This window comes from Kogia breviceps, chromosome 17 (assembly GCF_026419965.1).
Source record: "Kogia breviceps isolate mKogBre1 chromosome 17, mKogBre1 haplotype 1, whole genome shotgun sequence".
NCBI classification, from domain to species: Eukaryota; Metazoa; Chordata; class Mammalia; order Artiodactyla; family Physeteridae; genus Kogia; species Kogia breviceps.
Window position 1 is genome coordinate 46,210,154 of NC_081326.1, and position 22,649 is coordinate 46,232,802.

The 22,649-nt window shown below is 43.4% G+C and overlaps 1 protein-coding gene across 2 annotated transcripts in view; it reads left to right on the forward strand.

Moving 5' to 3' along the window:
* The window catches only part of BAALC (BAALC binder of MAP3K1 and KLF4), an 85,072-nt gene extending 79,171 nt beyond the window's left edge, over positions 1-5,901 (forward strand). The window contains exon 3 of one of the 2 annotated variants that reach the window (XM_059043143.2): positions 4,325-5,628. In XM_059043143.2, coding sequence (XP_058899126.1) covers positions 4,325-4,435 — 111 coding nt within the window. In that variant the 3' untranslated portion in view covers positions 4,436-5,628. Of the gene's footprint in view, positions 1-4,324 lie in introns of both variants that reach the window. The other variant, XM_067017162.1, reaches the window with a different exon arrangement.
* Positions 5,902-22,649: the final 16,748 nt, after the last annotated feature.

Sequence of the window (22,649 nt, forward strand, 5' to 3'; positions counted from 1 at the left end):
CTATGTCGTACAAAATGTCATAGTCCCAGAGGTACACATGGTGTGATTGTTCCGTGTATCTATATAGCTCTTTTCTCAGAGGAGGGCAAAGCAACTTCTTTCTTGGAACTTCTAGAGGAACTATCTGGTATGGTGGTTCTCTTTCTCATTCATCTTTGTCCTTCTCATTTGGGCTTCAAATCTGAGGTTTCCAAGCTGTGACTAGATTTCAGCAACTACCAACCTCCTAGATAATCGCGCTGCTTTAAAAAGGGTGGGTGCCTCTCTGAGGTCTCAGACTCGGAAGTTTCTCTCTTATAAAACACTTTCAAGTCAATGCATGGTTGTCCTGATAGTTTAATTTGCCAAATTAAATACAGTGTAATTATTTGAAAGTGGATTTGTTTATGGCTTGGAACCTTCTGTGCCCATCATTAGAATACAGAAGTCCAGTTTGTTCTTTATCCAAATGTGGATCTTATAGGGTTATTATTATTATTGGTATTTAGAAGTAGTCGTAGCAATAGTCATGGTTTCAGTGGAACAAGAAAGTTTTTGATTTAAATTTGGTATGTTTGACTGACAGTATTCTGTGAATAGAATCAATGTCAAAAGCTATAAAATTGGGGCAACTAACTGTCCTGGTTTGCAGGGGCCTGAGGCGGTTCCTGGAATGTGGGACTTTCCGTTTGAAAATGGGACAGTTTTGGGCAAGCCAGGAGAAGTTGATCACCCTGTTAATGCTAAGTGACATGCTCAATTTCTCCACCCCCAAAACAAACAAACAAACAAACAAAACCCCCTAAGAAGGAGGCATTATCCCCGCTTTTGGATAAGGGAACTGAGATTCAGAGGTTAAAGCGATGTCTTGTGCAGCTAACTCACGCATGGCAGAGCCTCGTGCCAGATCCAGGTCTGCCTGGCCCCAAAGCTTGTCCTCTGAACATCTCCGCCGTCAGGATTTTGCCACACAGATTTTAGAGATCGACCCACTCCACTTGAGACGCAAACCGTACATATTCTGTGGCTGTTCTGGGAGTGACTGTGTTGTAGCCTTTGATTCTTAAACAAGCTGGAAAGTTAAGAATCATCCAACTATTGAAAGTTTGCTTGAATTTTTAAGCTTATGAAGGCAGAATGAAACTTAGAGCAGAGCACTTTCCGTGTAGAGTCTTTAATAACTTTCTGTGAAATCTGGCCAAGAACTCTGCCCACCAGTTCAAGGGGAAGGCTGCCCTCAACTTGGCTCATTTCAAACGAGGCCTCTCTCTCTGTGTCTCTATTCCATGTCGCAGTCCTCGAAGCTTCTAGGCAATAACACCCGAAATGGAAATCAGATGGAATTAGCCTCATAATTGCCACCGTTTTCTTCCGGAAACAAAATTGGTTGTGAGACTTTATGAGTTCTCTGCTTTTAGGGGAAAATAAAAGTCATAAAAGTCACTGCTAGGCCCTAGTGCCCGTTCAGGCTTGGAGGAGCTGAGTGTTAAGACTAAGTCCTTAGACAGCATTGACTTCTGATTGTTAAAGCAGGGGTACGTTAAGAAATGGGTGGCATTTGTTCGTTCATTCATCCATTTATCCAACCAAAGTTAAATGGAGGGCCTCTTAGGTCTCAGTCTGCGCTAGGCACTGGGAACTTGAAGAGGAAAACAATGAAATCCTATCTCATGAAATCAATGGATAAGGCTAAAGTTGCATAGAGTCAAAATGACCCTTAAACATCCCTCAGATTACCCATAGAGTATTATCTTAGGTCAGGGTCCCTGGAAGCAGAGCCTGAGACGAGGATACTTGTGCAAGTAAGTGAGTGAAAGCATAGTCTCAGGTGAAAGAAACCCTTAAGGTAGTGGGAAACAGGGTAGGGCAGAGGACCGAGTTCAGCAAATACGTGAGCTCAACTGAACAGCTGTAGTGTAGCCTCAGCCTGATCCCAAAGGGAACTCCAGAGCATGGATGGCATCATAGATTTATACCCCCTTGATGCAAAAGGACCAGCTTTTATATTCCCAATAATCAGGCATTGGCTTTAGGCTGTCTCTGGAAATCAGGGTATAACCTCTTTGGTATTTCAGGATGAGGTGACTCTGATCAGATGAGGGCAAGTCTCAAAAGAAAGGTGCAGCTCTGAGTGAGTAGCAGGCAAAACTCAAAGCAGCTGAGGGATGGATGCACCAGCCAAGTAAACGGAATCTGAAAGGGGTATCACCAGTGGCTACTACACAGGATATATGTGCCCTGTTAGAAACCTGCATATCATTTGCTGATAGATACAGTAGAGCAATTTACTTTTCTCCAGTGGTGTGATAGACCACCATTTCTTGGGGTGCACTACAGATGAAGTATTGATACTTGGCTGTGTGCAGGGACCATGTCGTATGAAAACTCTGCATCTATCAACGCTAGACTCATATCCAGAATGGGGAGATGCTCACGCTGTGGGAGATGCTCCCACAGATCTGAGACTGACTGTTTTCCAGGAAGCTGACCCTGAGATGTCATTATATGAGATGTTCTTTGGGAAGTACTCTGTCAGCACTGCGGGAGGGAGGGCCGGAAGCAGGAGCCGGTGGAGGGAGAAGTGGAGCCACAATGCAGGCCCGCCCACAGCCTCGGCTGACCCCACCCCATGGGAAGCTCTGAAGCTAAATGGCAGGTCAGAGCTGTCCTGCTTTGGGTCAAATGGCCAGGCGTTTATACCCCTGCATTGGGCCACCTAGGAAGGGAAGGCCCTGGGTGAGGGGTCTCTCTGCAGCTGAGGCCGCCCTGAAGGGACAGCTGGAGGCTATTTGCCTGCTGCATCCCCTGCAGCTGGGCAGAGGGCCTTCCTGGAATGGGGTTGGGGGCCCACATCTCTGTCCATCCCCGATGGAGACAACTCGCGAGGCCGTCTCAGGCTCACTCCGAGCGCATATCACTGAATGGAACGGGCACAGGATGACCCCCCAGTGGTCCAGCTGTCTTCTCTTGGGGAGAGGAATGGAAGGATTGTGCACATATGCTTGAAGAACCTGCAGTTTAGCCAATACTTTAGTATTTAATATAGATTCTGGACTTTCCTCACTTATTTTCACTTATAAGTAGATAATCTACAGATTTAGAGGACAAAGTAGCCAAACTTACCAGTGGGGAGAGGTAAGGAGGGAGGGGCAATATAAGCTTGGGGGAAAAAAAGGTTATTATGGGATTACATGAAATCATGTGTGTGAAACTTCTGAAAATTGTAAGGCACTATGGAATTTAAAGAATCTTTCATTCAATAAAAAAATTGAAAAAAAAGAAATGGATAATATATCCTACTTTTTACTTATTATATTTATCAAGTCTTTTTTCCCCCTCATTTTTAGTTAATGACAGGCATTGTGCTAAGTATCTTATATTCATTACCTTAGGTAATCCTTATAATAACATTATGCGTTAGGTACTATTTTTATCCTCCATCTTACGGATGAGGAAACTCATCTAAGGGTTAGAGAGGTTAGAAAAAACTTGCCCACGGTGAAATTATATAGTCAGTGTTCAAACCAAAGTCTGTCTGACTCCAAAGCTCACACTCTTAGCTGCTCTACCAAAGCCAGCTGTGAAACCTCTCACATTGCCCTTTTTTTAATAGATTTTTATTGGGGTATAATTGCTTCACAATACTGTGTTAGTTTCTGTTGCACAACAAAGCGAACCAGCCATATGCATACACATGTCCCTATATCCCCTCCCTCTTGCATCTCCCTTCCACCCCTCTAGGTTGTCACAAAGCACCGAGCTGATCTCCCTGTGCTATGCGGCTGCTTCCCACTAGCTATCTGTTTTACATTCCATAGTGTATATATGCCGATGCTACTCTCACTTTGCCCCAGCTTCGCTCTCCCACCCCATGTCCTCAAGTCCATTTTCTGTCTACCTCTTTATTCCTGATAAAGAAGATGTGGCACATATATACAATGGAATATTACTCAACCATAAAAAGAAACGAAATTGAGTTATTTGTAGTGAGGTGGATGGACCTAGAGTCTGTCATACAGAGTGAAGTACGTCAGAAAGAGAAAAACAAATACCGCATGCTAACACATATATATGGAATCACATTGCCCTTTGATGGACCTTCGCCAGTTCATTCATCCATTCATTCAACGGTGCTCTACTGAGCATTTCTATGCCAAGCTCTGCACTAGGTTGGTATTAGAGATTCAACAGAGCAGCCTGTGAAGAGTATATGTGCATGTGTCCTTGTGGGTCGTTCTTCCTGCATGTGTGTGTGTGTGTAACAACTTCAAGAGATGAATGCAAATGTCAGGACCTTTGGATATTTCCTAGTAACTCAAGTCACCGTGTTTAAACTTTTTAACAGGCTAAAAGAGACGCTAAGCGGACGTCTGGAAAAGAAGTCACCATTAACGTCGCAGACAGCATCCGACAGGTGGAAAGAAGTCGAAGAATCCCAAAGAACTGCATCAACTAGCAGAGTGTTCAACCAGTTGAAAGGCAAAGGGACCCCGTCGCGGAACCTTGAAGACGTGGGTGGCCCTTGCTGTGTGGGAACGCTGCCGAGTGCCTTGGGAGACTGCCTTAGCCTGCTGGGACGTTCTCAGCCTCCTGTTTATCACGTAAATGTATTGGCAGAGTACTCCCATAGGGTCATAAACTGCAAATGTATGTGCACTTTGCCCCTTGCCACTGCTGCAGTGTGGTCTGATGGAGAAGTGGCGAGCAAAAGCACGGGCCAGTTTAGGGAACGGAAAAGTGGGAGGGGTAGGTTCCTGGCTGAAAGGGTCACAGTCGGTTCTGAGCTCTCCTGGCCATGGTCGTGCGCACTGTTTCGGGGAAGCTGCTTCTTTCATTCTTCCTTTTTGAAATACCACCATCTCGAAGCTTACCGTGTTCACTTAAAAGTTGGCTTTCACCCAACTCTAAACCCACATGTATGAGGAATCAAGAAACAGGAAAACTCTCTGTTATTCTTGTTTCCTTAGCTCAGGATGACACAGATTCAGATCCAATTTTACCCAAACTAACCCCACCAACACCCATGGTTTGTCCCAGGGAGGGCCTCTGTGATACAGTCACACCCATTTCTCTCTCCTCTGCCTTCAGCATCCCCCTGGGCCAGGGTCCACGTCAGCTTCTGAACCATAATATCACAGTAGTGGTCACCTCGGAGCCCTCAAGGCTCAGCAGACATTGCATTTTTCCAGCTTTCCACTTCCCTTTGCTTGTGTTCTTGAGTGTTTTTTCTCTGCAATAAGGCCATTTGTAGTTGTTAATCAAAGACCAGGCTCACAAGAGGGAGACAATCTGGAACATGTTGGCTTCCCTTTGGCCTCTCTGCACAGCCCAGGACTGTGTCATTTGGTATCTGCAAAGGGATTGCTTTAAAAAGTCAGTAACTAGTTGATGTGCGTTCACATGGACATTAGATCCACATGCACTGTGTTAGAAATCTGTAGCTGAGGCAGTAAAAAAAAAAAAAAAAAAAAAAAAAAAATTGGTAGGAATAAAATTTTCTAGCATTTCTTTAAACATGTTAAGGTGGAAGTATTTTCCTCCGAAGTAATGTAGCATGATTTTTAAAGGACTGTTAACATGCCTGGAATTGGGAAAGGTAGGACTAAAGTTGTACCGAATGATACCAATAAACTCCATGTTTAGCAGAAATAGGTAGTCTGATGGTGTGTGTTTACCTATCATAGTCAGGAGAAGGTTAAAAATTCAGATACTTGGCCTCTTTACCTGCCAACTCTGTTATTCCTCAAACACAAGTGGGCAATGTCTGTCCCTCCTTTCCTTCCTCCCTCCATCCCTCCCTCCCTCCCTCCCTCCCTCCCTCCCTCCCTCCCTTCCTTCCTTCCTTCCTTCTATCCTTCCTTCCATGGATTGTATATTTATTCAGTAAACATTAAATGCCAACCCTGTGTCAGTCACCGTGCAGATGCTGAGAGATTTGGAGTCTGGCCAGTCACGGTTGTATATCCTGAATTTGACAGTGAACTTAATAACTAGGGGCCTGGCTTAGATGCTGGGGTATAGTGTATGGTGTGAATTGCTCTGCAGTGTAATTATAGCCAGGATAAGTTTCTGTCCTAAACTCCAGATCTGGGCATTCTCCTAATCACTGTCCAGGCCTTTACTATGCACAAAACTACACTTTCCCAAACCTTTGTCATTTTGTGATTCTTTGAGAAAGAGCTTTTAGGGAACTTCATGTTCCGAAACTTCTAAATATAATAATAAAGCAAAGCCTGTGACTTCCATGACCCCTCTGGTATGATTCAGCAGGAGCCACCCACTGCCAAAGTTTGGCATTGACCCTGCAAGTTCAGGGGCTTGCTGTCCCAGGGCATGTGCCCTGTGTTTTTGTGCAGAGTGTTTCTTCACCAGTCACTGCTAAGCCTCATTCCTCTTTGCAACCTTGTTTTTGCATCCCTTAACTGCGGCTCCTTGTTTGGAATTTATCAGCTTGAGAGGGTGTCTCTGTCTTATATAGAAACAATTTCTCACTTCTGGAGGAGAGGAGAATGAAGGGCATATATGATCTTCCCCTCTCCAGAACAGTCTGGATTTCACCAAGACCAGAAGTTAAACCATGTTACTGGAAATTCATCTGGCAACTTTTTCACATGTGTATGATACAGGAACTGATTCTTACCGTCCTAGTAGCATAACACTTTCTATTGCAAAGTTTGTGTCCGTAAGGTCATCAATTTCAAACACATGGACAGTTACAGAGAATCTTTACTGGAACCTTTAATTTGTGTGTAGAGCTGGTTAGAGTTTTTGTTTCTTTTAAACAAAGGGCTTTTACGTTAAGTGATACCTGTGAATCCTCCAAAAAACCTTGTGAAATAGGTAAGGGGAACACAATTAGCCCCCATTTACAGTTTAAAAAGTATTTATGTTCCACTCATCCAGTAAGTGGAGGAGCAGGGATTCAAGTGAGGGAAGTTTGCTGGCACATCCAGTGCTTTTTCTACTGTATAATATGAGGCCTTTCCCAGCAGGAAGGTCTGGCGTGGCTGGGAGATTCATTTGGAGCAGAATTGCCACGGAGCTGAGATTAAGCTGGGCACAAATCTAAGAGGGTGACAGCTGTGACAAGAGAGGGCTGATGAGCTCCTGGGGCATTTGGGTCTGGCCAGGCTCCCTTCTCCCTCCAGAGAGGGTGACCCTGACCTAGTGTGAGAGGCGTCTTCAGTGAAGGTCAGAAAGAGGAGAGACTTTAGGATTCAGAGGAGATTGAAATTGCCCCCCTCAGAAGAGCTGCTAAGACCTAAAGGAGATGGAAGCCAGGGCAGCCACTCTGCCAACACCCGAGCCCTCTCTGGGTGCCCAGGTGAAGGGCTGTACCTCCTCATCCTTTCCCAGCTGTCACCCCCCCACCCAGTGCTCCCACCCGACCCCCACCTCCCAGGCCACCTGAACACGCTGCTGATTCCACTCCCTGTCTAAGCCCTGCTGTTTACGACCCTCCCCAGCCCTGCTCACTGGCTGCCCCACATGCCACAGAAATGTATCCCATCCTTATTTGCTCCCCTAAGTAGGGTTCACAAAACTGTCAGCTCTGCTGAACCAGATGGCAGGTGTGCTTTGTTTGGCTGTTATGGTGTTAAATCTTGAGAATGTCACAGAAAAAGTCAGCTCTGGCAGAGACGCCTAGTGTAGAACTCCAGTATCCATTCTCCTCTTCTTCCTTAGCTGGGCACATGCCCATTTAGAATAAAGATTATACTTTCTAGCTTCCTTTAAAGTTAGGAGTAGCTACATTATTAAGTTCTGGCCAATGAAATGAGTGACGCTTGGAAGATTCCAGGAAGTCTCCTTATAAAAGAATGATCAGACCCTTTCTTCCCCTTTTTCCCTCCTGCTTCCTGGAATGAGGAGGTAATGGCTGGAGTCACAGCAGTCCCCAAGATCATGAGGTAACCTTGGGAATGGAAGACATGCCACGCTGAGCAACAAGTTAGGAGAAGCCCAGATCCCTGATTCCATTGAGTCTCCATGAGCCCAGGACCATATACCCCAGACGTCTTTTTGTGAGAGAGAAATATACTTCTACCTCATTTAAGCTGCTTTTTCAGGTCATTACTCACAGCCAAACCTAATTCTAATTAATATACAAACTTTATCTTCTTTTGAAAACTTGGAAGATATTTCATCCTTGGGCCCTTGTTGTCACTCACATACAGTAAGCTGGAGCTGATAAGGTTGAGTTAGCTGAAGTTGGGGGTCTCCAGCTCTTGAGGGCCCCCACCACTCACTGTGGCCGACACACGGCAGCCTCCCCATTTGTTACCTGTTGGATCCCTGAGACATTTGTGTTTGCAACCCCTGCTCCAAACTGGGTTCCCAATATATTGTTTTCATGTTCTTTTTAGGAGTCATCAAAATATAGAAGGTCCTTTTACCCCATTCCACATTCTGGAAAGTCAGTCTCAGGAGAATTTCCTGTGTAGGCAAACTACAAACATGATTTAATGGTTAATATTCTATATTCACTTCCCATTTCACTTACTCCATATGTATTTATCAAGAAGTTCAATGTGTCAGAAGGTGGGATATGGTGAGGAATAAAATAGACTTGTGCCCTGCCCTCGTGAAGCTGGTGTTCTAGTGGAGAAAACAGACAATAACGACATAAAGAAATTATTACGATAAATTAAGGTGGTGATGAATGCTGAAAAAAAAAAATGTTAACAGGAGAATGGATTGGAGGGAGGCAGGAATGGAAGCAGGGACCATTTAGGAGGCCACTGCAGCAGCCCTGGGGAGAGATATAAGGAACAGAATAATGGTTGTGAAGATGGGTAGAAGTGGATGGATGCTGAGTACATTTTGGAAATAGAAACATTAAGATTTGCTCATGGATTGATTGGTTGTAGGAAATGAAGAGAAGGGAGAAACAAATGTGATTCCTAAGTTTTTTTTTTTGATCAACAGGGTTCTTGGTAAAATAGTATGAGACGAAGTGAAGAAACTTGTTTGGGTTTTTTGACAGGGCGGGTGGCTCTCTCCGCTGGGCCACGTTTACCAGCCTCCCTTGCTGTGAGTTCCTAAACTACTTCAGCAATATTTAATTCTCCTTAAATTACTTCAAATTGTTCCTTAAAACCATCCCTGATGGAAGATCATAAAAGCCAGCATCAGAAGGGATGTATGCTTAATTCTCTTGGGAATATGGAACAGTGAAACGATCCTGACATTATCAGACAGTGGATCACCCAGATTGCAACCCAGCGGAGAGCTAAGTCTGGGCACGTATTGCCAGAGTGAGCGTTGCAGTTTTTCGTTTTTTAAAAAATATTTATTTATTTATTTAATATTTATTTTTGGCTCTGTTGGGTCTTCGTTTCCGTGCGAGGGCTTTCTCCAGTTGCGGAGAGCAGGGGCCACTCTTCATCGCGGTGCGCGGGCCTCGCTGTCACGGCCTCTCCCGTTGCGGAGCACAGGCTCCAGACGCGCAGGCTCAGTAGTTGTGGCTCACGGGCCCAGCCGCTCCGCGGCATGTGGGATCTTCCCGAACCGGGGCACGAACCCATGTCCCCTGCATCGGCAGGTGGACTCTCAACCACTGCGCCACCAGGGAAGCCTGAGCATTGCAGTTTTAATTTCTTTAGTAGACCTTCTCCAGGTAGGACTTCATGTTGAAAGGAAAAGGTGTAAATAATATTGCCCTTTCTGATCCAAATAGCCGTTTTCATAACATTGCCGTGTGCCAGGGAGGTGGCTGAATTTGTTTGCTTTTTTTTTTTTTTTTTTTTTTGTGATATGCGGGCCTCTCACCATTGTGGCCTCTCCCGTTGCGAAGCACAGGCTCCGGACACGCAGGCTCAGCGGCCATGGCTCACGGGCCCACCCGCTCCGCGGCATGTGGGATCCTCCCGGACCAGGGCACGAACCCGCGTCCCCTGCATCGGCAGGCGGACTCCCAACCACTGCGCCACCAGGGAAGCCCTGTTTGCTTTTTAAATTTTATTATCCAGAGAAAGTCTCCCTCTGTTCTAATAGATAAATCAACCATGGGATGGCCTCTGAAACAAGGGGCTGCAGCCAGCCAGCCAGGAAAAGCAGAGAAGACAGGCTTCAGGTGCAGGAGACAAATGCTAACTTGGCATGTAACAGCTTTGTATCCTGGGGCAAATGGTGGAGCCTCTCAGGGGAAATCATAGCATCTTTCTGAGAGTGTGTTGTGAGCATTAAGTGAGATAGCATACTGTGTGCCGTGTAATAATCATCACGGCTCTGTGCCAGGTACAGTGCATTGGTGTGTCACACACACGATTTGTAATCAATAACGCTGTCCTGCTACATGAGCCTTGTTAGCGCCCCCTTTACAGATAAAAGGAATGGAGACTAGAAGGTCAAAGGCCAAAGGATTTGAACCAATGTCTGCCTGTCTGGGAAAACCCCTGCTCTGGCCACTGCACCATGAGTGAGTACATAGAATGTGTTAATCTTCTTCCTGTCATGATGGATGGCAAGTGACTTCACAGCCCTTTTTATTTTATTTTATTTCATTTTTCGGTACGTGGGCCTCTCCCGTTGCGGAGCACAGGCTCCGGATGCGCAGGAGCAGCGGCCATGGCTCACGGGCTCAGCCGCTCCGCGGCACGTGGGATCTTCCCGGACCGGGGCACGAACCCGTGTCCCCTGCATCGGCAGGCGGATTCTAAACCACTGCACCACTAGGGAAGCCACAGCCCTTTTTATAGCATCGGTGTCTCAGCACCTCCAAGTTGTCCGTGTTAATGCCAGGATCAATGACAGTACCCTGGATACAAATCTGTGAAATTTCACCTTTGTTTCTTTTAAACTTTCTTCGTAACAGCAGCAAAGGCAGTAGCCATCTTTTGGTTGTGCCACAATATTAAAATTCCTCTGAAGGTAATACTAGTAAATTTGGGGGTCTTTCTAAAAGGTATTGCAAACCTAAGTATTATAGATCTATCATAGTAATCACTCCTTCCTCTTTGTTCTAGAATAGGAAGATGAAGGCCTGGGCTAGCTGGGTCCCCCAGGAGAAAGGGCAGCACTGTGTCTTACAGAAAGAGATGAAATGGAATAGAATTAATTTCTAGTGGGAAAAAATTAGCAGGTGGAAAGAATTATGATTGCTTAGCACTGACGGTTTGCAATATGGCTGCACATTGGAATCACCTGGGAAGCTTTAAAGACTATTCAGGCCTGTTCCCTCCCCCAGAGATTCTGATTTAATTGGTCTAGGGTGCAATCTCTATATCAAGACGTTTCAAAACTCCCAAGACGGTTCTAACGTGCATTTAGGATTTAGAACCAGTACCTTAGCAGATCACAGACAGAATTAGTGTCTCCAAAACTCTCAGAGGGTCTTAAGTCAGACTCCCTGGGTTTGGATCCTGGTTTCACCACTTACTAGGTTTATGACCTTGGGTAAGTCATTTACGCTCTTCATGTACCTGTTTGCCTGTTTATAAAATGAAGCTAAGAGTATCTCATGGTGTTACTGACCAGGGTTCTTGGCCTCCTTAAACAATAGAAATTGATAAGAGACCAGACAAGAAATTCGGGCGAGGCTTTCCTGGGGCTCCTGCTTCAGCAGGGGGCAGACAGAACAAGTAACAGGTTCCCCTGCTTCCTCCCTGAAGTGGGGGGGGGGGGGCGAGCTGGTCCCTTAAATGGCGTGAGGATGGGGGCTGATTGGTTGGTCGACGGTGGGGCAGCTTAGGTGGTCTGCCCACCCCCTTGGTGGTGCTGTGTGGAGGCAGGGTGCATGCACAATCCCCTGCTTTTGCTCCCAGTTCCTCAGAAGTGGCAGTCAAATCTTTGGTCTTTTTGTATCTTGTTCATAATTTGTCCCAACTGAGCGTGCTCGCAGTTATTTTTAGTCCCTTATAGTTTCTCTGTATTTTGTTGCTCCAGCAGATGTTTGTTCAGGTGCAAGCACTGCAGCAAATGGTCCCAGGTCCCATGTTTCAGGTCCCAGCCTGTCTCAATGATAGCAGGAGGATTTAGTAAGGATGTATTGATACATGTAAAGCTCTTAGCACAGTGCCCAGCATATGAGGATAAACACAAGGTTGTTTATTATTGTTGAACTGTTATCTAGCCCTGAAAATTCCAGGATATGGGCAAGGCCTGACATATAAAATGCAGCTCTTAAAGGTAAATGTACCAGAGATCTGGCTCCTTACTTAAGTACTTTGTTTCTTCTCATGCACCACAAATGTACCTTTTTCCCAAGATAAGTACTTCTTTTTTTTTTAATTAATTAATATATTTTTATTTTTGGCTGTGTTGGGTCTTCGTTTCTGTGTGAGGGCTTTCTCTTGTTGCAGCGAGCGGGGGCCACTCTTCATGGCGGTGCGCGGGGCTCTCACTGTCGCGGCCTCTTTTGTTGAGGAGCACAGGCTCCAGACGCACAGGCTCAGTAGTTGTGGCATGTGGGCTTAGTTGCTCCGCGGCATGTGGGATCTTCCCAGACCAGGACTCGAACCCGCGTCCCCTGCATTGGCAGGCAGATTCTCAACCACCGTGCCACCAGGGAAGCCCAAGGTAAGTACTTCTTATCCAATACAAAATGTACCTTGGGTATCATGAGATGAAGACAGCAACCATCTTAAAGAAATCTTCCTAAGGAGCCTGTGCTTTACTCTGGGCAGAAGAACTGACGCAGGATAAGGCAGAGGAAGAAAGCCTGCTTAGTTAGTTTGGGGTTCTGGAAACTTTATGCTGTCCCTTTAAACTTGTCTGAGCTTTTTTATTGGTAAGTCCTCTGGAGGGTAGTCGTCCCCAGATTGGTAACTAGCAAGTGAGACATGATTTTAGATGTAAAGGGGTCCCATGTGAGGAGTGGTACAGCCATGGATTTGGGGTTTCCACCGTTTTCCTTGGCACTAATAATGTCCAGCCGCTGGCATAAAATATGCAATGCTCTTCTCTAGGAAGACAGAATGCCCCATTCCAGCATATTGGACAAAGCTGGCAACACCCCTGCAGATCCTGTGCAGACCTGTTTGGTTCTGTCTGTTCTTAAGACATCCCAGCTTTCTCCCTGGCTGTCACAACCAGGAAAGATTCAACTAAATATGTATATTCAAATATATCACTTGAATGAGCACAGAAAATTAATCCTTTAAAAGAAAAGATCCTTCTAAAACAGTTTTGAGAACTCTAAAAGAAGAATAGGGACAGTTCACCTACTACTTCGTGAGCAAAATCAAGGCTAACTTTTTTGGGGGGGGAATTTTATTTTTTTATACAGAAGGTTCTTATTAGTTATCGATTTTATACATATTAGCGTATATATGTCAATCCCAATCTCCCAGTTCATCACACCACCACCACCACCACCCCCGCCGCTTTCCCCCCTTGGTGTCCATGTTTGTTCTCTACATCTGTGTCTCTATTTCTGCCCTGCAAACCGGTTCATCTGTACCATTTTTCTAGATTCCACATATATGCGTTAATATACATATTTGTTTTTCTCTTTCTGACTTACTTCACTCTGTATGAGAGTCTCTAGGTCCATCCACGTCTCTACAAATGACCCAATTTCGTTCCTTTTTATGGTTAATATTCCATTCTATATATGTACCAAATCTTGTTTATACATTTGTCTGTCGATGGGCATTTAGGTTGCTTCCACAACCTGGCTATTGTAAATAGTGCTGCAATTAATATTGGGGTGCATGTGTCTTTTGGAATTATGGTTTTCTCTGGGTGTATGTCCAGTAGTGGGATTGCTGGGTCATATGGTAATTCTATTTTTAGTTTTTTAAGGAACTTCCATACTGTTCTCCATAGAGGCTGTATCAATTTACATTCCCGCCAACAGTACAAGAGGGTTCCCTTTTCTCCATGCCCTCTCCAGCATTTGTTGTTTGTAGATTTTCTGATGATGCCCATTCTAACTGGTGTGAGGTGATACCTCATTGCAGTTTTGATTTGCTTTTCTCTAATAATTAATGATGTTGAGAAGCTTTTCATGTGCCTCTTGGCCATCTGTGTGTCTTCTTTGGAGAAATGTCTATTTAGATCTTCTGCCCATTTTTGGATTGGGTTGTTTGTTTTTTTAATATTGAGCTACATGGGCTGTTTATATATTTTGGAAATTAATCCTCTGTCAGTTTCGTTTGCAAATATTTTCTCCCATTCTGAGGGTTGTCTTTTCATCTTGTTTATGGTTTCCTTTGCTGTGCAAAAGCTTTTAAGTTTCATTAGTTCCTATTTGTTTATTTTTCTTTTTATTTCCATTACTTTAGGAGGTGGATCAAAAAAGATCTTGCTGTGGTTTATGTCAAAGAATGTTCTTCCTGTGTTTTCCTCGAAGAGTTTTATAGTGTCTGGCATTACATTTCAGTCTTTAATCCATTTTGAGTTTATTTTTGTGTATGGTGTTAGGGAGTGTTCTAATTTCATTCTTTTACGTGTAGCTGTCCAGTTTTCCCAGCACCACTTATTGAAGATAATGTCTTTTCTCCATTGTATATCCTTGTCTCCTTTGCAATAGGTTAGTTGACCATAGGTGCGTGGGTTTACCTCTGGGCTTTCTATCTTGTTCCATTGATCTATAATTCTGTTTTTGTGCCAGTACTGTATTGTCTTGATTACTGTAGCTTTGTAGTATAGTCTGAAGTCAGGGAGTCTGATTCCTCCAGCTCCATTGTTTTCCCTCAAGATTGCTTTGGCTATTCGGGGTCTTTTGTGTCTCCATAGAAATTTTAAGACCTTTTGTTCTAGTTCTATAAAAAGTGCCTTTGGTAATTTGATAGGGATTGCACTGAATCTGTAGATTGCTTTGGGTAATATACTCATTTTCACAATATTGATTCTTCCAAACCAACAACATGGTACATCTCTCAATCTGTTTGTGTCAGCTTTGATTTCCTTCATCAGTGTCTTATAGTTTTCTGAATACAGGTCTTTTACCTCCTTAGGTTGGTTTATTCCTAGGTATTTTATTCTTTTTGTTCCAATGGTGAATGGGATTGTTTACTTAAAATCTTTCTGATCTTTCGTTGTTGGTGTATAGGAATGCAAGAGATTTCTGTACATTAATTTTATATCCTGCAACTTTACCAGATTGACTGCTTAGCTTTAGTAGTTTTCTGGTGGCATTTTTAGGATTATCTATGTATAGTATCATGTCATCTGCAATCAGTGACAGTTTTACTTCTTCTTTTCCAATTTGTATTCCTTTTATTTCTTTTTCTTGTCTGATTGCTGTGGCTTTTCAACTATGTTGAATAATAGTGGCAAGAGAGGACATCCTTGTCTCACTGCTGATCTTAGAGGAAATGCTTTCAGTTTTTCACCGTTGAGAATGATGTTTGCTGTGGGTTTGTCGTATATGGCCTGTATTATGTTGAGGTAAGTTCCCTGTATGCCCACTGTCTGGAGAGTCTTTATCATAACTGGGTGTTGAATTTTGTCAAAAGCTTGACATCTCAATCCATCTATTAAGATGATTATATGGTTTTTATTCTTCAGTTTGTTAATATGGTGTATCCCATTGATTGATTTATGTATACTGAAGAATCCTTGCATCCCTGGGATAAAACCCACTTGATCATGGTGTATGATCCTTTTAATGTGTTGTGTTGGATTCTGTTTGCTAGTATTTTGTTGAGGATTTTTGCATCTGTATTCATCAGTAATATTGGTCTGTAATTTTCTTTTTTTGTCGTATTTTTGTCTGGTATCTTTGTCTGGTTTTGGTATCAGGGTGATGGTGGCCTCACAGAATGAGTTTGGGAGTGTTCCTTCCTCTGCGATTTTTTGGAAGAGTTTGAGAAGGATGGATGTTAGCTGTACTCTAAATGTTTGATAGAATTCACCTGTGAAGCCATCTGGTCCTGGACTTTAGTTTGTTGGAAGATTTTAAATCACCGTTTCAATTTCATTACTTGTGATTGCTCTGTTCATGTTTTCTATTTATTCCTGGTTCAGTCTTAGAAGGTTATACCTTTCTAAGAATTTTTCCATTTCTTCCAGGTTGTCCATTTCATTGGCATAGAGTTGCTTGTAGTAGTCTCTTATGATGCTTTGTATGTCTGCAGTGTCCATTTTAACTTCTCCTTTTTCATTTCTAATTTTATTGATTTGAGTCCTCTCTCTCTTTTTCTTGATGAGTCTGGCTAAAAGTTTATCAATTTTGTTTATCTTCTCAAAGAACCTGCTTTTAGTTTTATCGATCTTTGCTATTATTTTCTTTGTTTCTATTTCATTTATTTCTGCTCGATCTTTATGATTTCTTTCCTTCTACTAACTTTGGGTTTTGTTTGTTCTTCTTTCTCTAGTTCCTTCAGGTGTAAGGTTAGATTGGTTATTTGAGATTTTTCTTGTTTCTTGAGGTAGGATTGTATTGCTATAAACTTCCCTATCAGAACTCTTTTGCTGCATCCCATAGGTTTTGGGTCATCATATTTTCATTGTCATTTGTCTCTAGGTATTCTTTAATTTCCTCTTTGATTTCTTCAGTGATCTCTTTGTTATTTAGTAACATATTGTTTAGCCTCCGTGTGTTTGTGTTTTTTAAGTTTTTTTCCCTGTAATTTATTTCTAATCTCATAGTGCTGTGGTCAGAAAAGATGCTTGATATGATTTCATTTTTAAATTTACCAAGGATTGATTTGTGACCCAAGATGTGATCTATCCTGGAAAATGTTCTGTGTGCACTTGGGAAGAACATGTAATCTGCTGTTTTCGGATGGAATGTCCTATAAATATCAATTAAATCTATCTGGTATATTGTGTCATTTAAGCATGTATTTCCTTATTTATTTTCTGTCTGGATAATCTGTCCATGTATGGACAGATTATTATCTTTGGTGTATGTGGGGAGTTCAAGTCCCCCACTATTACTGTGTTACTGTCGATTTCCTCTTTTATACCTGTTAGTAGTTGCCTCATGTATTGAGGTTCTCCTATGTTGCATGCATATATATTTATAATTGTTATATCTTCTTCTTGGATTGATCCCTTTATCATTATGTAGTGTCCTTCCTTGTCTCTTGTAACATTCTTTATTTTAAAGTCTATTTTATCTGATATGAATATTGCTACTCCAGGTTTCTTTTGATTTCCATTTGCATGGAATATCTTTTTCCATCCCCTCATTTTCAGTCTGTATGTGTCCCTAGGTCTGAAGTGGGTCTCTTGTAGACAGCATATATATGCGTCTTGGTTTTGTATCCATTCAGCGAACCTGTGTCTTTTGGTTGGAGCATTTAATCCATTCACATTTAAGGTAATTATCGATGTGTATGTCCCTATGACCATTTTCTTAATTGTTTTGGGTTTGTTTTTGTAGGTCCTTTTCTTCTCTTGTCTTTCCCACTTAGAGAAGTTCCTTTAGCATTTGTTGTAGAGCTGGTTTGGTGATGCTGAATTCTCTTAGCTTCTGCTTGTCTGTAAAGCTTTTGATTTCTCCATCGAATCTGAATGAGATCCTTTCAGGGTTGAGTAATCTTGGTTGTAGGTTCTTCCCTTTCATCACTTTAAATATATCGTGCCACTCCCTTCTGGCTTGTAGAGTTTCTGCTGAGAAATCAGCTGTTAACCTATGGGAGTTCCCTTCTACATTATTTGTCATTTTTTCCTTGTTGCTTTTAATAATTTTTCTTTGTCTTTAATTATTGTCAATTTGATTACTATGTGTCTCTGCATGTTTCTCCTTGGGTTTATCCTGTATGGGACTCTCTGCACTTCCTGGACTTGGTTGGCTATTTCCTTTCCCATGCTAGGGAAGTTTTCAACTATAACCTCTTCAAATATTTTCTCTGGTCCTTTCTCTCTCTCTTCTACTTCTGGGACCCCTCTAATGTGAATGTTGGTGTGTTTCATGTTGTCCCAGGGGTCTCTTAGGCTGTCTTCATTTCTTTTCATTCTTTTTTCTTTATTCTGTTCTGCGGCAGTGAATTCCACCATTCTGTCTTCCAGTTCACTTATCCGTTCTTCTGCCTCAGTTATTCTGCTATTGATTCTTTCTAGTGTATTTTTCATTTCAGTTATTGTATTGTTCATCTCTGTTTGTTCTTTAATTCTTCTAGGTGTTTGTTCTTTAATTCTTCTAGGTCTTTATTAAACATTTCTTGCATCTTCTCGATCTTTGCCTCCATTCTTTTTCTGAGGTTCTGGATCATCTTCACTCTCATTATTCTGAATTCTTTTTCTGGAAGATTGCCTATCTCCACTTCATTTAATTGTTTTTCTGGGATTTTATCTTGTTCCTTCACTGGGTACATAGTCCTCTGCCTTTCATTTTGTCTCAAGGTTAAAACATGGGAATGCCTCTGCACAAAGCAGATAGAGTGGGTGAAACTCTGGTAAATCTACATTTACTATTGAAGCCTTGATCACATTTCACAGCCTCACATCAAGGCCCTGGGAGACAGACAGACCCAGGCTCAGCTCCAGGCTGGGTTGCTTGTCATTGTAAGCAGCACAGTGGGTAGCACAGCTCCTGGGACATGATTACGATATGGCGTTCCTTTAAAATGTATCCTAAATGGGAAGGTTTTCTCCTGCCACTTCCAGCAGTCCTAAGACTTTTCTGAGCACTCTTAGGTAAGAGAAAGCCCTATAGTCACTGAAGATTGTAAACTTGGTCTCAATTCAGAGATCAGAATGGCAAGTCCTACAAAGGTATCAACAAGTCAGTCTGCACTCAGAGATTTCTCCTCACCTTCCCCCTTGCTAAGGCCTGCAGGAAGTGGCCAACCTGCTGTAAGGGAGGGGTTCTGATCAGCTCACATCACTTCCCTGCTCACTCCCCTGTTCCAGAATTTGCCAAATAATAAGGGGAAAGGAATCGAGAGTTCTTACTTGACAGTTAAAAGCTTGCTTTAGTTGTCAGGGTCTTCTGACACTGTAAATTCTTATTTGTTTCCTTGTTGTTGTTTTTGCCTGAGCACTTTTCTGTGTCCTCATAAACTCCCTTGCTGTGCCTCTCTAACTGCCACTCCTGTGCTGGGGGCTGTGTGGCTGCTGTTTCCCACTCTGCCTCTGGTTCCAGGGGTCCACTCCATAGACTCCCAATGTTGCAGCCCATCACCCTCCCAAGCTGTCCTCTTGAGCAGGAGTCCAAAGGGCTCCAGCCCAGCTCTCGCTCCCCAGGCAGAATCTGTCCCGGTACAGGATGCATGGTCAGAGCAAGCCTCTCTACTGAAGGAACGTTTGAGCTGATACCAGAGTGACAAGAGGGAGCCAGCTGCATGGAGATCAGGGCAAAGAGTAGTCCAGGCAAAGTCAAGGACAAGTGCAAAGGCTCTGAGTGTGGTTGAGGATTGGGAAAGGCGAGGGTGGCTGGAGCTGAGGGAGGGAGGTGAGATGGGACAGCAAGGCCGAGGCCGGGTTGGCAAAGCCTCATGGGCTGTAGCAAGGAATTGGTGGGGGTGGGGGTGTTATTTTTAAAAGGTCCCTCTGGTTACTGATTTGAGAAGTAGATGGATTTGGATACACTTTAGAGATTAAGCCCCTAAAATTTGATTTTGGGCCTAGAATTGGGCCAGAGAACAAGTGAGGAAATCAAAGATGATTCTTAGATTTTGGGTTAGAGCAATTGACTGGTTGATGGTATCATTTATTGAGAAAGAGAAGATAGAGGGAAGAACAGGTTTGGGAGAGAAATGAAGAGTTTATTTGGGGACTGAAGTGTTCAATGCTTATTAGACATCAAGTAGATATTGTCAGAAAGGCAGCTGGATGTTCAAGTCTGTGGCTTGCGGGTAGGAGAGCATGGTCAGGTCTGGAGATACAAATTTTGGAGTAATTGGCTCCAACGTGTGGGGTTTTTTTCACACCACCAAGCAATTTTCCCATGCCAGCTGGGTGTCCTACAATTCAACTCGATTCTGACACTACCTACTTAGAGATAGTGTCTTCTCCACTTCAGAGGCCAACCAGAAGTCCAGGTTGTCACCTGTGCTTCTGACAGATCTGCTGTAGATCAGAGGTTCCCAACACCCCCTCCTTGGGTTCAATTAATTTGCTAGAACAGCTCACAGAACTCAGAGAAACATTTTACTTACTGGATTACTGGTTTATTATAAAAGGATATAATTCAGGAACAGCCAGATTGAAGAGATGCATAGGGCAAGGTAAGGGGAAAGGGCTTGGAGTTTCCACGCCCTCTCCAAGCTTGCTGCTCCCCCCAAATCTCCGTGTGTTCACCTACTCAGAAGCTCTCCAAACCCCATCCTTTGGGTTTTTATGGAAGCTTCATCACACAGGCATGATTAATTAAAATAATTGGCCATTGGTGATTGAACTCAATCTCCAGACCCTCTCCCTTCGCAGTAGATCTAGGGGTGAGACTGAAAGCCCCTCCCTCTAATCACGTGGTTGGTTCTTCTGACAACCAGCTCCCATCCTTAGGAGTGGTCCAAGTCATCTCATTATCATAAAAAAAGACAGCTTCATTGTTCTCATCACTTAGGAAATTTTGAGGGTTTTATGGAGCTCTGGGCCAGGAATGGGGATGAAGGTCAAATATGTATTTATTGTTATAGATCACAATATTGTGTTGGCAATACATGGCATTTAAACTGGATAAGCTCACCTTGGGAGAGAATGTACAAAGATAAGCCCTTCCCCTCATTTTTTAAAAAAAATATTTATTCACTTAACCAAAGTGACAGTAAATGATTTCAAAGGCAAGTGCAGAAAGTTACTGGTAAAGAAACTTCACAATCTGTTATTAAAAGCAAATTAACATTTCAAAGAAAACTTAGAGAAAAAAATCAAATTCTAGTTTTATACCTTTTCACACTTAATATTAAAATTTAGTTATTGAATCAAATTCTATCTAATCTAAGACAGTCTTTTTCTTTGGCTGCATTGGTTCTTCGTTTCTCACTGGCTTTCTCTAGTTGTGGCGAGTGGGGGCTACTCTTCATTGCGGTGTCTGGGCTTCTCATTGCAGTGGCTTCTCTTGTTGCAGAGCACGGGCTCTAGGCATGCGGGCTTCAGTAGTCGTGGCGTACAGGCTCAGTAGTTGTGGTGCACTGGCTTAGTTGCTCTGCAGCATGTGGGATCTTCCCAGACCAAGGATTGAACCTGTGTCCCCTGCATTGGCAGGCGGATTCTAAACCACTATGCCACCAGGGAAGTCCCTTCCCCTCATTTTAGTTCCATAGAAAACTGTGCTCAGCAAAGCTTTGTCCCAAATTTTCACAGCTAATCAACAACAAAATCAGGATTAGAATCTAAGTCTAATTCCTGGATTGGGTGACACTGAAGAATTCCAGGATGTGGGACTTTCAATGCTACAACCATGATAGTCCCAGGCAGCCCAGGACAAGCTGATCACCTTATTCCTAGACCAATAATCTTCTTTGGTGACAGCAGCTGAGGGAAGTGATTACAGTCAGTGACTTTGTTTATTATTGTCTTCAAAGGAAGATTGTTTTCATCCTGCTCCATTTTTTTATGTTAATGAAGTATTATGTTCATTTTGAAGGAGATTTAGCTTCTCCTGAGAGGAAATTAGGGAGCAGGAATGATCAGAGCAGGAAAGAGAATCTTTCTGATGGTACCACCTGATAAACCCTCCAGACAATGTTGAAATCTAAGCTGGTGAGAGAGGGCAGGACAGAATAAAGTTCCCCAAACAGAGCTCAGCCTCTCCCCCAACTAGTTGCTCCTCCTGACCAGCTACTCCTTTTGACTCTTGTGCTTATATTGCTGTCACATCTTTCCTCTCCCATCCTTTTGTCTTGATCTCTCCCTTCCTAATCCCATGTCCTAGTTCTTTAAATGTGTCCTCATCAATGCGCCTTGCATCCGGCAATCAATGGCTGACTCTTCACCACACTGCTCAAATCAGAAACTCTGGAGTTACCTTTGACTCTTCCCTCTCCCTCTGTTGTCAAATTCGGTTTCATACACTTCCCACCTGCCTCTACATCTGTCTTTTCTACTCTCAGTCTCACAGCCACCTCCTTAGCCCCAAGCCACCAAATCTGGATTTCTGCCCAAGTCTCCTCGCCTCTCCGCCTCCCGCTTTGCCTCTAATCCGGATTCCACACTGCTGACAAAATTATCTTTCAAACATGCAAATCTGATCAGAGCACTTGCTGCCCTCAAGATTTGGACTCTAATAAAACTAGCTGACTCAATAGTTGCTTGAACATCTGGCTCCTTCCATCATCTTCAGTCACTTTCTACAGGCGGATCAGAAAGTCTTTCCTCGTCTTCTCATTGGGAAGATGGGAGATGATCTTATGTTTGAGATGCTTTCTTTGTGGGAGTGACTCCGTGGATGAATGCAGAGGAAACATCCCTCATTTTCTCTCAGGCGGCGTCCCTGGCTTCCGTCTCGCTCTCTCCACTCCTGCTTACCTCTCGGCGCAGTGAATGTCCCAGGGGCGTGGCTGGGGTCTGCTGGGAGTACTGAGTCGAGGGACCTTGGTACAATTCTGTGTCTGCCACTTCCAGTCCATTCGACTGTGGGCGAGTCATTTCCTCTGTCTGAAGCTCATTTGCCTCACCTGTAAAATGGAGACACTCAATAAACATTAATTAAATCTGAACAGTCCCTACTCTAAATCTCCAGTAGCTCTCATTGCCTGACTTAACAACTAATTTCTTAGTCTGGCTGGTTTTCAGAGCCCTCCCTGTCTCTGCAGCTCTGACCAACTTGCACATATTTTATGCTTCCAACTAGGCTGCTTGCAGCCCTCTGAATGCCTATCACACTTCTG